The sequence below is a fragment of the Ceraceosorus guamensis genome (genome assembly GCF_003144195.1).
Source record: "Ceraceosorus guamensis strain MCA 4658 unplaced genomic scaffold IE81scaffold_6, whole genome shotgun sequence".
NCBI classification, from domain to species: Eukaryota; Fungi; Basidiomycota; class Exobasidiomycetes; order Ceraceosorales; family Ceraceosoraceae; genus Ceraceosorus; species Ceraceosorus guamensis.
In genome coordinates this window covers 362540-378181 of record NW_020290001.1, presented here as the reverse complement: position 1 = coordinate 378181, position 15642 = coordinate 362540, and the positions used below count along the sequence as shown (strand labels likewise).

General features: G+C 56.1%; 4 protein-coding genes across 4 annotated transcripts; 2 read left to right on the top strand and 2 right to left on the bottom strand.

Annotated features, from left to right (window-relative positions):
* Positions 1–47: 47 nt before the first annotated feature.
* Positions 48–2583, top strand: IE81DRAFT_320441 (hypothetical protein). Its single transcript, XM_025513032.1, has 3 exons — positions 48–607; positions 1093–1929; positions 2021–2583. Exons 1-3 carry the CDS (start codon positions 221–223, stop codon positions 2240–2242), a joined length of 1446 nt encoding a protein of 481 aa, XP_025372419.1. The 5' UTR covers positions 48–220; the 3' UTR covers positions 2243–2583.
* Positions 2584–2888: 305 nt separating this feature from the next.
* Positions 2889–4232, top strand: IE81DRAFT_360681 (Alg14-domain-containing protein; the record flags this gene model as incomplete). The annotated part of the gene is made up of 5 exons (XM_025516720.1): positions 2889–3349; positions 3504–3644; positions 3693–3802; positions 3857–3976; positions 4053–4232. Exons 1-5 carry the CDS (start codon positions 3175–3177, stop codon positions 4230–4232), a joined length of 726 nt encoding a protein of 241 aa, XP_025372418.1. The 5' UTR covers positions 2889–3174.
* A 221-nt stretch (positions 4233–4453) lies between these two features.
* IE81DRAFT_210090 (hypothetical protein) lies at positions 4454–7285 on the bottom strand. Its single transcript, XM_025510964.1, has 5 exons — positions 6749–7285; positions 6647–6662; positions 6149–6480; positions 5872–6077; positions 4454–5791 (listed from the first exon to the last, which is right to left on the bottom strand). The coding sequence occupies exons 1-5, from the start codon at positions 7224–7226 to the stop codon at positions 4625–4627; spliced, it is 2199 nt and encodes a 732-aa protein (XP_025372417.1). The 5' UTR covers positions 7227–7285; the 3' UTR covers positions 4454–4624.
* Positions 7286–10671: 3386 nt separating this feature from the next.
* Positions 10672–14926, bottom strand: IE81DRAFT_320438 (hypothetical protein). Its single transcript, XM_025513031.1, has 9 exons — positions 14057–14926; positions 13869–13952; positions 13430–13776; positions 12972–13343; positions 12761–12899; positions 11851–12653; positions 11568–11771; positions 10955–11494; positions 10672–10859 (listed from the first exon to the last, which is right to left on the bottom strand). Exons 1-9 carry the CDS (start codon positions 14445–14447, stop codon positions 10839–10841), a joined length of 2901 nt encoding a protein of 966 aa, XP_025372416.1. The 5' UTR covers positions 14448–14926; the 3' UTR covers positions 10672–10838.
* Between the last annotated feature and the right edge of the window lie 716 nt (positions 14927–15642).

The window sequence follows — 15642 nt, the reverse complement described above, 5'->3', positions numbered from 1 at the left end:
CACGCGGCGTGGCCGATGCAGCCTCGATACGCTGCAACCCCTAGCTCCCACCACCACGACCACGACACCAAGATCGCTGTCTGTTCGTGCAGAGAGCTTACATCTCAGGTGACAAGCCCTTTACAGCCGTCGAGGGCGCTTGTCGCCCCAGCTCGCGCGAGAGCTCGTCTACTTCTCTCACGCCTCCCCTCACCTCGCGCGGACTCCCCAAAATTCAAAGATGGACTCGTTGCTCTCTGATCTGTCCAAGCTCTCAGCACGAGCGCCGAGCCTGTACAACAGCACTGTGCCCTCATCCTTCGCTTCGAACTTGGACGCATTCATCACTCAGCTCGAGACGGAACGAGCGTCATCCAGTCCCAATCTACCCCTCCTCGCGGACGCCTTTGCCTCGTTGCAATCCAGCAGCTCTACGCGCGTGAAGGAGTACTACAATGCTCTGGCTCGACTGGGCAAAGCGTTGGACAAAAAGTTTCCATCCAGCTTGAGTGGTATAGCCGATCCCAACCTCTTCTCCTCGCCCGCGTCAAAGTATGCGCTCGACTCAACTGTAGCTCTGCATCTCATGCGAGCCGGGGAGTGGGAGGCTGCCGAGACGTTGCAAAAAGTGAGTCGGACGATGCGCGCCGGTTTCCCGCTTCTATCAGCCTGTCTACCGCTCCCCACCACCACATGGATGGTCTTAAGAGCCATGGACGGGCCTCGAAGGGAAGCGATTCCCGGCCCACTTTTACATGTCCAGCGTTTGAGTCATAGCCGTCCTACATCGCGTCGAGGGAGCATGTGTGCCCTCTCGAGATCTTTCTGAAGCGCGTCGCGAGGGCAATCGTATCGAATAGCTGCTGCATAGCGCTGGTCGAGGCTGTCGCTCTTTGCAGCGCTTCTACACAGGAGAGATTGCACTGTCTTGCTTGCTCTCGTTGCAGACCGCACCTCTTGCCTTGGCCGCTGCGCACCCTCACGGGGTCCGGGCTGCAGGCTGTGCACACAACCTTCTGTCACGACATAGCAAGTGTGCTACATGTGTACACGAAGGCATAGCTTGCCAAGTTTTCTCACTTCAGCTAACAGCGTGAGCCAAATTTTTGACAGGAAGCAGGCATTCCGCACCCTTCACCACACGTCAATTTTAAGGAGCTCACAATGGTCTTGGAAGCATTGCACGCCGAGCGGCCTGGACTCGCCATCGAATGGGCAACTACGAACAGCAAGTGGCTGGCTGCCAGAGGGTCTCCGCTGGAATTTGTATTGCACCGAAGCGTGTTCCTGCGTTTGGCTACTGGTCGTCTCGAGCATCCTGATGAGACATCGGCGCGGGGCAGAGCCTTGCACAGGAACGGCAACATCAGGCTTCACGTCGATGGCACCGACGGGGACGCAACGATGGAGCACTGGACGGATGCACCGGAAGAAGGTGGCGGTGCATCCGAGGATGGGCACAGCAACGAAGCCCACTCAACTTATCACGATGCTCATCCCACGATGAGCATGAGCGGCGTCATCAACCAGCACGGATTTGGGGATGGTCGTGCCGAACCCAATCCCAATCCAATGCTTTCCCAACTAAACGCAATGAAGTATGGAAATACGGTATTCCCCAAGTTCATGCACACGCATTTGGTCGAGGTTGAGAAGCTGTACACCTTCCTCGTCTTCCTCCAGCCACATGCCAGCGACCTTTCGGACCAAGTATTGTTTACGAGCATGCCGCTGCAGTACCGCCATTTCTTGGACAACAACACCATGCATGGACCACTACTCGCGCCGCTCTTTGAAGCAGAGTGGTGCGCCAGGAAAGGCGTGGCGAAGGAAGCGCCTTTAAAGCTAGCTGTCGAAGTCGGTGCGGGCGGCGCGCTGAATCGCATCGCTAAAGTCAGGGCTGTGATGAAGCAAAGCGGCAACGAGTGGAGCCAAGCCGACGAGCTGCCGGTGAGTACGCTGGTCATGCAGAATACAGCGTGCCTTTGATCTTCACGTGTCTTTGGTCTGACCGAGTGCCCTTGCCTCTCGCTTTGCACAGGTCGAGATACCTTTGCCGCCCCATCTTCGCTTTCACTCAACGTTTGCCTGCCCAGTCTCCAAGGAGCAAGGAACGGATGAGAACCCGCCGATGATGATGACTTGCGGGCACGTCGTCTGCTTGGAGTCTCTGAGCAAGATCGGCAAGGGAAGCGGACGAGTCAAGTGCCCTTACTGTCCCACTGAGAGCAGAATTGGCGAAGCTCATCGCGTCTACTTTTGAGATTGCCTGCCACGCAACACGGAAATCGCACGTGCTTGGTCGAGTCACGGCGCCTTTACCATCTTTCAATCACCACCGCTTCCCGCCAGCCCAACGTCTACGCCTACAGCACCTCGTCGTCCATTGTTCTGCATCCGAGTCCCGTCTAGACTCGCCTACGTTCCAATCAACACACGTGTACTTGTCGCCCTGCTACATCTCAGCTCATCGTCTCGCTCCTGGAACCACTGTCATACACAGGGTCCTTAATACAGTCCAGCTCTCCATTCAACTCCGCAGCCCACTCTATTGTAATTGTACGTGTACTCTTGTAGTTCCGCAGACGCATTCGTGGCGTGGCGAATGTCTATGATATGCTTTGAGCATCGACTGCCGTTCTTTGTAGGCATGCTCGGTCTCTGCCGACTGAGGAGTCGATGCAGTGGACGAGTATGCTGTTCCGAACGAACTTCTACCGCACGGTGGTCCTCGTTTGAAAGTGGTGATGAGCACGATGGAGTATTCACACAAAGCTTCTTCTGATGACATGTATCTACTCATCCACACTGTGGGTACCGGTACACGCATACACGCACGCGTCTGCACCGGCCCTGGTATAGCACTCAGTGCCCGCGCGAAATGCGTGTTGTTTGCCTTCTTACCTCCACCTCCATCGGATCCAAATTTTGGGACACGCGGATGGTGTGTCGCTAGCATCGAGAGATCAAAAGTACCTGACCTTTGCTGGTAAGAGCGTGACCCGACTTTGTTGATCCACTCACGACTGGCTGCCACGTCAGCAGGCACGCATAGCGTAGCACAGCATACAAGGCGCACATCTCGGCTGTGATCAGGAGGCAGCAAGCAGAAATCGCGTGGGACCGCACAAGATAAGGCCACGCCTCTCAAACGAGAGCACAAGCCGCCGTACTGGAAAGTCATCGGGTATCACCATGACATACGTACGGATCTTGTCGCTCGCTCTCCTCTTCTTGTGCCTCATCAGCTCGTTGGCATTGGCGAGGTTGGTGTACATCTTGCCATCCCATGTCAGAGCGCGAGGTCCATCCACGTCCGTCCGCACAGCTAATCATCGAAGATGCAGCGTGGCCATATTCCTCGGCAGCGGTGAGTTGCAGGCTATGTCAAAGCAAGCGATGGGGAGCCTGGTCAGTCAGTGATGGGTGCGAGTGGAAGCAGGGTCAGTGTCTTTCTGCCTTTTCGAGTCCCACCTTTCAGCTGACTCGAGCACGTCTCGACTACCTGCTCTCGATGAATGCAGGCGGACATACCGCCGAGATGCTGAAACTGGTCAGCGCGCTCTCGCCAGCTCGTTATGGACCTCGAGTGTACCTCATTTCCGGAACAGATGCGTTCAGTCGCTCAAAGGTCGAAAGCTTGGAGGCGAGCATGAGCGCGGCCCGTAGCGCCGCGGCGGCTGCCTCTGGCGCTGAAGGGGAGGACGGCGAAGCCAATGACTATGCAGTCAAAGTGCTTCCACGCGCCAGAGCGGTCAAGCAAAGCTTTCTCACCTCGCCCATCACGACGATCATTTCCTTTGCATCTTGCTTTCAGCTCATCGTTCTGCCCGTCATCAAGGCTCGGCTCGGCATGGCGACGAGTGCAAGCGCTCAGGGCCGAGCACCGCTTTCCGCTGGCACTGCGGCGACGTTCAACACACACGCTTTCGACGTCGTGCTCATGAACGGCCCAGGAACTTGCGTACCGCTGGTAGCTGCAGTGTACGTCTTGCGCGTGAGTCTTCATACTGCATCGCTTCTTTCGTTGTGTGCAAAAGAATGCTAACACGCTCAACGATCCGTCTTGACAGTTTGTCGGCATGCCCTCCCCAAAGCTCTTGTACGTGGAGTCCTTTGCTCGCGTAAAGTCTTTGAGCCTGACGGCGAGGATCTTGAGGCCCTTTGTAGATCGCTTCGTTGTGCAGTGGCCAGAGGCAGCAGGCAAAGCGGGTCACAGGGAAGGCGCGGTCTGCAAAGGCTGGTTGGTGTAAAGACGCACCTTCACGAGCTCTTCGTCCGGTCTGTTCAACGTTCAATCGCATTTCTTTGATCGTAAGATCGAGTGATTCTTCTCATTAGCTAGATTGTCTGGCACAGCGAAAGCTTGTAGACGAGCGGATAAGGGTGACGACCAAGCGATGGTAGCGACAGCGCATTTCTCGTGAGAAAGAGTGTGCAGATGGCATCGGAGGAGGCGTACAAGGAGGCGAAGAGAAAAAGATGGTGCATGCTCATCTCAGAGAGCGATGAAGCTTTTGGCGACAGGATTAAGGACGAGATTACCACTTTGCTTAGGGAATGCGAGACGGACTACACTACAGTAGGGGCGCGGAGAAGAGATCTTTAGCTGTATTAGGAAGAGCACACGAGAATGCAGAGATGTTCAAGCCGCAGAACCGCTGGGAGGGTCGCTCAGAGGCGAATCTTCAGTGTGCTGCATGGACGTGGGCTGGGAGCCATGAGTGGAGGAACTGGACATGGCGCTGACGCCCATTCCTACGCTCAGTGTAGAGCCTGATTCAGAGCCACGTTCTTGGGCAGCATCGCTGATGGAAGGCAAGGGAGCCATTCGACCGTGGGGAGGAGCCGACATCGTTCCGTGCTCGAGCACTTTGACATAGGAATTTGGAGGCTGTGCCGGCTGTGTCGGCTGTGTCGGCTGAGCAACAAATCGATTATCACTTCCGATGCTTCCATATGCACGGGTGAAGGCCTGGCTAGGCCTCGACCAATCCAAAGCTGGCCAGGATGTCATGCTGGGTGGCGCCGACGTCGGAATGCTGGAAGGCGCTGGAATGTGGCCATTCGCAAATTCGTTGTAAGCATCGCGGTCGTGAACGCGCAAGGCGCCCAGACCAAGCGACGTGTTGGTGATCGGACTTGCAGTCAAGGAGGCTAGATTGGTCGAGGCAGGGGAGCTCAGCGGCGTAGATGCAAAGCCCAGTGCCGGATCGTACGCGGAATCAAGCAAGCTTGGCGACGATTGGGGCCATGGTATGCTGTCCGCCGACCCATTTGGACTTGGCTTGGGAAACCCGCCGGGAAGAGCGTCAAAGCCTGGCGAAGGGAAGGATGTCGACCTGTAAAGATCACTCATGTCGTGACCAGGCTGGAACTGCATCCTCCCCGAGCCGTGTGGATGCGCCCGATCGACGGTGGCGTCGAAAAGCTCCAACGTGTTGCCAGCATGCCCGTTCGGGTCTTGGTAGGCTTGCAGCGCAGTCGACCACGGTGTTCCTGTAGCAAAAGCAGAACTCGTTCCAGTAGTTGGACTCGGGGACATGAACATCTGTGCAGCGTTGATACCACTGGAGCGCATGAGCAGGCGCAGACCGGGCTCGAGCGTCATGAGATGATGCACGGCAACTCGTAGTTGCTCGTAAGGACCCTCTAGTTCGTGGAGCAACACTTCGCTGGCCTGTCGCTCCTGAGTGAAATCGTCGTTTTGACGCCAGGACTTTGTCGTGCTCTCTGACCCATCTCTTTCATTGCTGCGAAAGACTTCGAGGTAGAAGAGTGGAGCTCGATGAAGCTGAATGGAGATCCTTCCCTATAGGTTGCCGGACGCAGACTTGGCGTCAGCCTTGTCACTCGGGACAGATGAGGCCAGGAGCATGTTCCAAGACTTACTTGCGCGGCGCCCGCCGAGTCGAAAGGCCCTTCCAGCGAAATGCTTTTGACAATCTTCCAAGGCAGTTCGAGCTTGAACCCGATGCTATCATTGATCAGACGCCATTCGAAACGCTTGTTTGCTCGCGAGAAAAAGCAAGTCAAACCAGGTTGGACTCGACGCCAAGTGCCCACTGTCAAAGAAGTTACCGGAAACTTGATGCTCGCTACCAGTTGGGCGTAGGTCATGTTAGATCGCAGCTGTTGGAAGTCAGACTGCTGGACTTTCATGACTCACGTTCCAAGCCGGAGAACAAAGACCCAGCCGAGCTCTCCCAATCTACGCCTCCCGCGAGTCCAAGCTGAGTCGTGGAAGGGGATGTGTAGGCGCTCGCGGACGTGGAGCCACCGAGACTGTGCCTCAGACTGGCTGGAGTGGGCGGCGGAAGAGACGAGGTCTCGCTCTTGAAGCGTCCAGTCTGAGGGACGTTGGGGCCCGGCGCCCCGCCTGATGCCTTTCGTTTTTGACGGCTGCGAGCGTCGAGAATGCATCGAATACGTCGATGTAGTTTTTCCATAGAGTATTTGAAATGAAATTGCAATTTGTAAGGAGGGTTTGCGCGAGCGCGCCTGGGAAATTGGTCAGCCAGGATATCTGACGCTTGGCAGGAAAATCGTCACATCAAGTGCAATATATGAAAATGGGTGTGCCCACACGGGCACAAGTCTTGAAGGGGTCCACCGTCGATGTAGCGAGCTTCATTTGACAAGACAACGTCATGCGTGCTCGACTCACCGATTCTGAAACCAGACTGTGAGTGAAGAGAGCATCGCGGAACGACATCAGCTCCGCTTGGCAACGGATCAAGGTTGCGATCGACCTTTGCATTGGACTCACTTTGTACGCTTCTATCCGAGCAATTGATTCTCTTGGCCAGGTCAGCTCGTGTCTGGCCGATCGGATTGGCGTTGTGATCGAAGAATTCTTCGAGGACCTCTAGCTGCCATTGAGACATCTTGTTGCGTTTCTTGCCTTGTCTAAATGCGGCTCGAGGGGCCAGACGACTGGACGAAGAGGATCGTTGCACGTCATGGGGTCCAGAAATAGCAGTGTCGGACGCATGCGGTCTCGTCGCGCCAGAATCTAATGACAAGGTCGGTCGCCTTTTCCGCAATTGATACGGAGCTTCGGCAAAATCGCGTGCTTCCGCGCCAGAGCTGCTTTGGTTGGCCAGGACGTTTGCCGTGTTGAGCGCTTGCAGGTCGGAAGGCATGTCGAACGTGTTCGCCGTGATCTGCTGGCGCGTGTCCGGCCAAATTAGTCCGAGACTGGACGTCTCTAGGCCAGGCTGATGCTGTTGAAAGTGAGACGACATTATCGCGCCAGCCTGTAAAGAAGGGACTGTGAGTTCGTGGACCGGAATTGCGCGCAGCGGCTGTACTCACAATAGGAGAAATAAGTCGGAGCTCTTCTCCAGATACGGTAAAGTCAGTGCTTTGGCGACTCCAGTCGTCGGCTGCAGCGTTTTGTGTTAGACGGGTATCGAGCGAGGCAGGGAGGGAGGAGGAGTCGGCGAGGATTTCTTCTAGTGCACGTCTAAGACGTTGAGCAACCATTTTGTCGCGAATTGTAGATTCCAGTGCAGGATATCGACCGTGAGGGAGACGTTGTAGGTCCATTTTGAGCGGGGTGAAAAGAGACGTTTGCGGGAGGAGGACGTGGAATCAAATTTGAGTCCAGAGGGGGCACATTTTGTAGCCCATTGGACGAGTAGAACATAGCGAGTCGGAAAGGGAAAGGGTATGGTGCGGCAGGACCGTTGACGAAAGTGCATGTTGCATGCAGACGATGACCAGATCGGCGGCATGTCGACAGTCAGAGATGGTCGAGTGAGGGCATGAGAGCGGGCAAGGGAAAGGAAATCTGAAGGTCAATCATCTGCTGTCCTTGAGAGCGATCAGAGATCCAAATCTGAGGTGATCGCAGAGCCTGGCATCTGATTGCCTTCCCTTGGAGCGCTGCAGGAGGCAAAGTTGGTAGACCTGGGGATCGTTGCGCAAAGCTACTTTCGCTGTCGACTGATTCGCAACCGGCCAATTCCGGCCAGACCAGCACTCCCTCCTGCGCAAGCTGCCGTAAACGCATGCATGACATCTTCTTGCTTCAGGGATCGTGATGAAGCTCGCTGACAGTCCGCGGGCCTGCCATTTGCGCAGACGCGCCTTGTTTGGCGCTCTACTTGACACTCAGCGACTCAACTCTACAGAAGAGTCTACTTGAACATCCACTTAAACATCCCACCCTTGCCGCTTTTGCCACTTCAGATCGCACCACGCCGTCGCCGTTGCAAATCATGCTGGAAACGTGCTCGAGCTACCACTTGTGCTGTACGGGCGCGAGACTACGCGAGCCTCTCCAAACTCACCCTGATTATACAATTTGTCTCGCCTTTGACACTTTGAGGGCTGGTCTGGATGTGAGACAGGGAGACGATGCAAGAGGATGAGGAACGTGATTGGCGGTATTGGCGAATCCTTTTCCTAGCAGTGGAGACTGCGAAGCGAGGAGAGGCACGAAGCGCCGCACGGCCGAGGCGCTGGGACTGAGAGCGATCCAGACTCCAGGAAGGGGCAGTAGAGTGTCGATTGGTCGATTGGTTGATCGTCTGTTTGTTTGAGAAGGAGCAGAGGCTCGGCAAAGCGCAAGATGAGCTGCTTGCTTGGAAGTTTGTTCAGCTTTTTGAAGCTACAGCCTACTTATTGCATCCAAGCGCAACGGCTGCTCTTGACTAAATCTCCGCAAGCGCGGCTCGACGAAGAGGAATGATACCGGAGGGAGCTCCTTTGCTCAGACCCAGTGCTTCAACAACACCCTGACATCGCAAGAAACATACACCTTAGACTCGGCTTCGGTTCCTCGTGCGCACAATACACACACACACACACTCACCAAGTCGTTAGATTTGGATCGTGGATGGATCGGCGATCTCCTCTTGTAGAGGGGTCGATATGCACCTTGAATGAGGGACCGTTGAGCACGAACCCCTTCCCATACGGGCAGAATCAATCTAAGAAAACTATTGTCGGGCCGCTCTGATCCCCAAATCGGATGCACAGTCCTTTTTGATCTGCCGCTGGTTCCGCAGAGAGTTGGAAGGATGTTGCCAGTAGGACGTCGACCGGAGAATATTCCAACCGGCCTTTGACTCGAGATCGATGTGTTGAGAGACGTGCGCAGGCAGATCATTGACGGCTTTCTTGAACCTTTTATGAAGAGGAACCTGTTGCAGCTCATAGAGAAGCACCTCGATGCTGCCGAGGGCACGGCTCGCGCTTAGGGGACACACCGCATCCCAGCCACGAGGATTGCAGAGCTTCGATCGAGCACTCGAGCCGAGGGCTGCGGATGCACTGAAGTAGTTTGCCTGCATCGCGAGCAGCGTAGAAGCGCGGACTACAACAAGAGCAGAGAGGTTCTGAACTGCCCGTCCGAAGTTTGACGCCGACTTGCAACTCGACCGAGCTCGGCACGGCGTCACGTCGGCTAACCAACGACGGTGCAAATGTTTCCTCCACAACTCCCTACTTCTGCCACGGCCGGAGTCTTTCGTCCCGACGGACGGGCCGCTTTGACAAACGTACTTGCTTTGGTACTTCTTCTGTCGAAGTCGCGACGGACAGGGGCGGAGAGCCGTGCACGCTAGCGCTTACTGCGGAGATTGCACCAGAGCCGGCGTGGCCGTCACCCTGACTTCAGCGAGTGCCGTCTGATGAGGAGGATCAGGATTCGAAGAAAAGACCATTGCATTCGAAGACTGTTGTTGTAGCTTGTTCAGCATTTGGCTGGCCGACTTGAGCAGCCAAACGTCTCGACCGTCCTGGCACAATCCGATATCGACTCCGACTGGCGGGCAAGCAGCTGGCACTCACGCAGAAGGGGCCCTATTGCATGGCGCGAATCTCGATTTACCAAAGCCAGCCAGCAGCAGAGCGGTGCGCCGGAGAGATGTTCTGCTGAGAAAAAAGGAGCTCGGTCATTCAGTGTGAGTGATTCTCTTTTCCTTTTCGCACCGCCGAGCGAGGCGGTAATCGTGCTGACGACATGTCCACATCGCGGCAACGTTGGGCCATGCCGCCACCGCACTGAGGACTTGTGACTTGCTGATCCGAGAGCTCTGCACCAGCAGAGCGGCGCAAGCATGCAAGCGTGCGTGTAGCACAAACGCTCAATTCCCACTGATGCTCTCCATGCACGCACCTCGCGGCGGCGGCGGCGGCGGTGGCGCACGTCCCACGCGCGCGCACCCAGCCCGCCGCAACAAGTTCACCCACCTGTCAAATGCTGCCTCATGGCCCTCTCCTCCTTTCGCACCTCGATCGAACGGTCCACACCTCGCATCGCAGAGTAGGCCGGCTGGCGTCAAGACCCGCTTAATCGTGCATGCGAATGACTGACTGTCTGCCACTCTTTGATCCTCGTCTGAATGCCGCGTGTGCCGGTCCGCGGGTATCAGTGTAAGTGACGGTACAAACATGACCCACGTGGTTCCTCCGGCCGCCATCCAGCTCAGCAGCGAGACATGAAGACGTCACCGCATCTCCACTGTGCGGTCCCGAAACACTGCGGTGACCACACCGACTCCCTCAGCGCGTCTCATGTTGGACGCCAAGCATCATGGATGTGAATGTGCGCGTTGCCTCTTGTTTGCGAAGTTTCGTGAGCGCAGGCTTTACCCCTACATCGAATGCGGCGGAGCGTGCCACCGCATGCTGGCCAAACTCGGCAAGATGGCTCGCTTCGCAAATTTGAAGCATTTTTACAGCGTCGCGCTAAGCTCCGTGAGGGTGACATACATGAGCTCGAAGCACTTTCAGTGTCTACGACGCTATTGTGAAGGATCTATCGAGCGCGGGCCGCCTATGAGCATGGCAATGCGACCAGAGCATGGCGAAGCGCACGTGAAGCGGCCTTGAGAACGCCAGAGCGGCTACGGTCGCTCCCAAGAGACCTGCACATCAATGACATCCACAGACGCCAAGGAGTCAGCCGGCGCTCCACCAACGAAGGGCAAGAGTAATTCATAATGAGGCTCTGTGCACTCACCTTTCTGAGTTCTGGATTTGCATAGTATGTACCCTGACCCTTTCTGCTGACTTTCTTGATCCAACCAGGAGGCAAAGGCGGACTCTCCTCTCTGTCCGCGAGCGCAGACGCCGCCGACGCTGCCGACTTCTTTCTTGGCTTTGCTATCGGCGTGGAGGTCGATGGCGAGCCCGAAATATCCGAGGCTGCGCTCTTCCTAGCTTTCTTTGCTGCTGGAGTACCGCTTGCGGATGTGTGTCCAGCGGGTTTCGGTGAGCTGCGAGCACCTTCAGCATCCGTCGTGCTTGATTTTCTGCCGCTAGGTCGACCGCGCTTGCGCTTCTCGACAGATCCGTTACCCTCGCCATTTGACTCCGAATTGGCCTCTTCACCGTCATCAGCTGCGCGACCGAGATTCCACTCGTTCTTAATGTAAGCACGCAACAGCATGCGGGCCGTTCCCTCGCATTCTCGCACGGCTTGGTCTCGATCCAATTTTGGTGTTTCTGCCGCAACCATCTTGAGATGACCAGGCAAGAGTCCTGCCAAACTCAACGAGACCTGATCGAGCACACACGACAGGGTCAGGGCTGCACAATCAATCCGCGTGCTCGCAACAAGACGGAGTGCTCACAGTGTACGCGTCCGTCGCCTCTTGCGATGGCGCTTGAAGCGGCACCTCCCGCTGCTCCAAAACCTTGCGAGGAAGTGGCTCGGAGGGCGCGTAGCTCGTCCACAAGCGGCCCGCGATCTGGCTGAGTGGACACTCAACCTCGATGCTGCCTTGGTTGACGCGTTGCAAGGTGAAACCCTCTGGAAGAATACCAGACGGCGGGAGCTGGGCGCAGCGGGCAGAGCGGCGGCGTTGAGCTCTCGAAGTGCGACGATACCGCCACTAAATGGCTCTAACGACTCACTTTGGATGGAAGCTCGACGAGAAAAGGTCGAACGGGTATGACGTACGTACTCCGTGCAACAGGGCCCAGTGTCGACGTCGGCGCCATGTGACTCTCGAGTTGAAGCTTCTTTGCCTCCTCCTCTTCCAAGACCTGGTACAGGTCGCCGGCGATGCGATATTCCACAGGCTCCTCCCCTGCGTCGTCAGCTGCGGCCGATTTGTCCCGAATGCCCTGCGCCGCCGCTCTTTCCTCCTCTTCGGCCGCTGCGTTCACCTCTGCTGCCGAGAGCTTTGCTTTCTTTTTCTCGGGCGTGAAGATGGCTTTGATGCGCATCACTAAAGGGACGTTGACATTGGAGGACACACCTGGCATCTTCTCATTGGGACCCATGTCGTGTAGCAGTTTTTTGACCTGTGCAGCGCTCAAGTTCAGGCGTACCGTGTCGCCTACCCAGATTCTCTCGGGCCCAAAAAGAATACCTTGATAGTAGAGGTTGTTGTCCACTTCTGGACCCGACTGGTGTGGTGCGGGAGGAACATCACCGCCGGGCGCAGCATTGCCAGCACCGGCAGCTGGACTACCACCTTCTCCGTTCTGGTTCGCTCCACTCTGAGCCCCACTCCGCTCTTTCGAAGCGTCAGGTACATTTGGTATGGGGTGCGTTGTCGGCGCAGGAAGTCCCCAAGAATCCCTTTTGAAGCTGTCCGTAGGGGTGAATGTAGAACGAATGAGAGATGCGATTCGCAGCCCGTGAGCAAATGCCGAGACAATGGTGACGAAGTTTGGTCTAGTCTCAGTTGTTGCCGGCATGGCATTTGGATCTGAAAGGGGCCAAAAAGGATGACAAAGCAAAGGTGAGCAGCCACATCGCGAGCGCATAGGTCTTGGGGACTACATGAGCATCTCGCTGACGAAACGTTCAGCTCACCTGGGAATAGATGAAGGGGAGGCGGCAAATCGTCCTCGAGCCACGGCACCTCTGCAGGGTCGACCTTCAACCATTGCGTGAGCTCGCCCGCGACATTGAATGCTAACAAAGGTATCAGGTCTTCCTCTTTCACTCTGGCCTGTGTTGACCAGGGGTTGGAGTGCTTGCGTTAGCTACAGAGCGCGCTCGAACTCGATACATTTTACCTTACAAGCTCATTGGTCCCAAGGACCTTGACTAGGTAGACTGGAGCATGAGACACTCTACCGGTGAGATCGAAGCTGCCTGGAGTTTCACCGACATCAGGAGCCACGGTCACGTCAAAATCTTTCCTGTCGATAGTGACGATGAGATGAGTTACGCGGGTTGTGGGATCCTTGTTGGGCGCCTCGACGGGTTCGGGTAAGGCAGCCCAACACATTTCGCCAGCTCTGAAGCCTTCTCTTTGACCTCTTTGAGGGGTTCCTCGGGCCAGCTCAGCCTCGCGCTCTGGAGCGGAGTGGATGGGTACACCAGGGAGGTGATCGCGTTTCACAAGGCGGCGAGTACGAATGTAAGCTTCATTTGGCTTGGGTGCATCGACCTACAAGGGGAGGTGCAAGGATATTTGCAAGGAGAACGTCAGCTCTGTTCCAGGTAAGCAGGGCCGCGATGAGGCAACAGACGTACATTTCGCCTCTTGCCCGTTGCGCCTTTTCGATCATTGCCTTTCGAGGTCCGAGGTGCGGCAGCCTTCGTCGCCTTGGGCCCTTTGGGCATGTAGCTGGCGGAGGTCTTAGGCTCCGTACCTTTGCCCTTGCAGTATTTGCACGAGCAATTTCGCGGATCCATGGTAGGATCCAGCAAGAGGAGGATGAAGTGTGCATGGCTCTCTACGGCGCTGCGGAACCGATGCGCTTTTGAGCCGAACAAATACGGATCCGTACGCGGGCTAACCTGCAGACCCTTGCGCTGCTCTGTCATCTCGTAGTGCTTAGGAAAGCGCCCGACGAACCAACGTTTGCCTTGCGGTGGGTCTGTGCCAAGCAGGTTGGAACTTGTAGATAAGGCGCAGCGCGTACACACACATGGACAATGTTGTCTGACGTTCTGGCAAACGCCTACTCACTGGCGGGTAGACCAAATTCCTGAGCTAAAAAGCTGCCGATTTTGCTTCCCCAGTCTCTTTCCGCCGTTGCTATATCTCCCCAGCCTGAACGCAGCGGCAATGTCAGGGAGCAAACGTCAGCAGTGCTCGCGCAGCTGTTCCAGTACGTGTCCATAACCGTGCCACACCGCCCATTCGTGTATACTGACTGTGGTAGTAGTTGACTTCCGAGTCTGTCGGTTTGGGAAGGGCCGTGTTTGGCGGACCATACTCAGGGTCTCCATCGGATCTGGGAAAGACGATCTCTCCATTGGGCCTGAAGATGTTCTGATCGCGAGCAACCTCGGCTCTGTCGAGCAGTGGTCCAGGCGCAGTCGCGCCGCGCTTTGCACTTTCGGCTATAGCTGGCACAGTCGACGAGGCTGCGCTAGTAGTAACTTCAGAGACGCCTGTCACCACGGGAGCAGAGTGACCTGGACTCGCAGCTGAATCGGAGGCTGACGGGCGTGTTGTTGCCTTCGTAGGCGCGACCTGAGCCTGGGCAGGCGAAAACCAGGGCGCAGAGGTGCTAGCTTGATCTGCATTGGCATCAGTCGACATTGTTGCTGACTCAACGAGCGAAGGAGGTTGAACCGATGTCTACTTGCGATCAAACAATTTGATTCAAGATTGTGGTGGAACACGAGAAGTGATCGATCTGTATGCATGAGACCTCACGGGTACCGCAGAGGTGCTCTGACTGTTGCGACTGTTGTACGCCCGAGTCACAGCGATGCGGGAGGGAGCCAGCGCCGCGGCCGCAATGTAAAGCACTGTATCCGTGACTCTCGACGACTGCGGCTGCTGATAGCTTTCGCGGGGGCTGCTGTGGCGATGTCGCAGTGCTGGTAGATCTTCGATGTGATGCAGGGGCGTGACACGGTCGATCCTGGGGCTTGACTCATCCAGGCGCCGCCGATGATGCTCTTGCTAAATGTATATCGCGCTACAAATATCGCAGGACGCTGGCGTACATGCTGTGTGCTGGTGGTTTTGAGACGTACTGTGCACCTACGCATATACTCACGACTATAATTCGGTCGTCCGCGGACAAAAGTCGTCACGATTGAGTCTTAACTGCGCTGCCGCGTTCGCGCGCTCAAGACATCCAAGATCGTGCGCGACGCGTTCGGTACCTTAGTTAGAACACAAGATCATTAATGGTTCGCCGCGGAGCTCCGCCATAACGACGCGCGCGACGCGTTGCATCAATTCGTGACTAAAGTTCGCGTCCGAGCGACTCGTATTTCCTCAGTCGTGAACACCAGAGTCACGACCGCGATATCGTGAATGAACGCGCTCAGGTCGCAAACTACTCGCCTCTCACAATTAGCCTCTTGTCGCGGTCATCTTGCACACCTTTGTAACCCTGTACTACCTCGCCTGATCAATGGCTACAAAGGGCCCCTGCGGCCGGAGCTTTACTACGCGGAAACAAAGCCAAACAGCATCATCGACTCGCTGAACAGCGCAACCGACCACCACACACGACAATCTTTGCTTCTTTCTGCAAGCCATCATGGACTCGGAGAGCGACATCGAGCTGATGGAGGAGTACGACCTGGAGGCGACGTCCGAAGGCACCGGATCTTCGGAAGCTGACTCCGAGTGGGAACGGGGAGGTCGACGCGCTTTCAAATTGAACAAAGACGCCCACCGCTCTGTTAGCGAAGGGCAAGAAGGTGATCAAGACGATGAGACGGAGGCAGGAGATGAGCAGTATGCGGCATTGAGAGCAACGGTCGTGGACATCGTC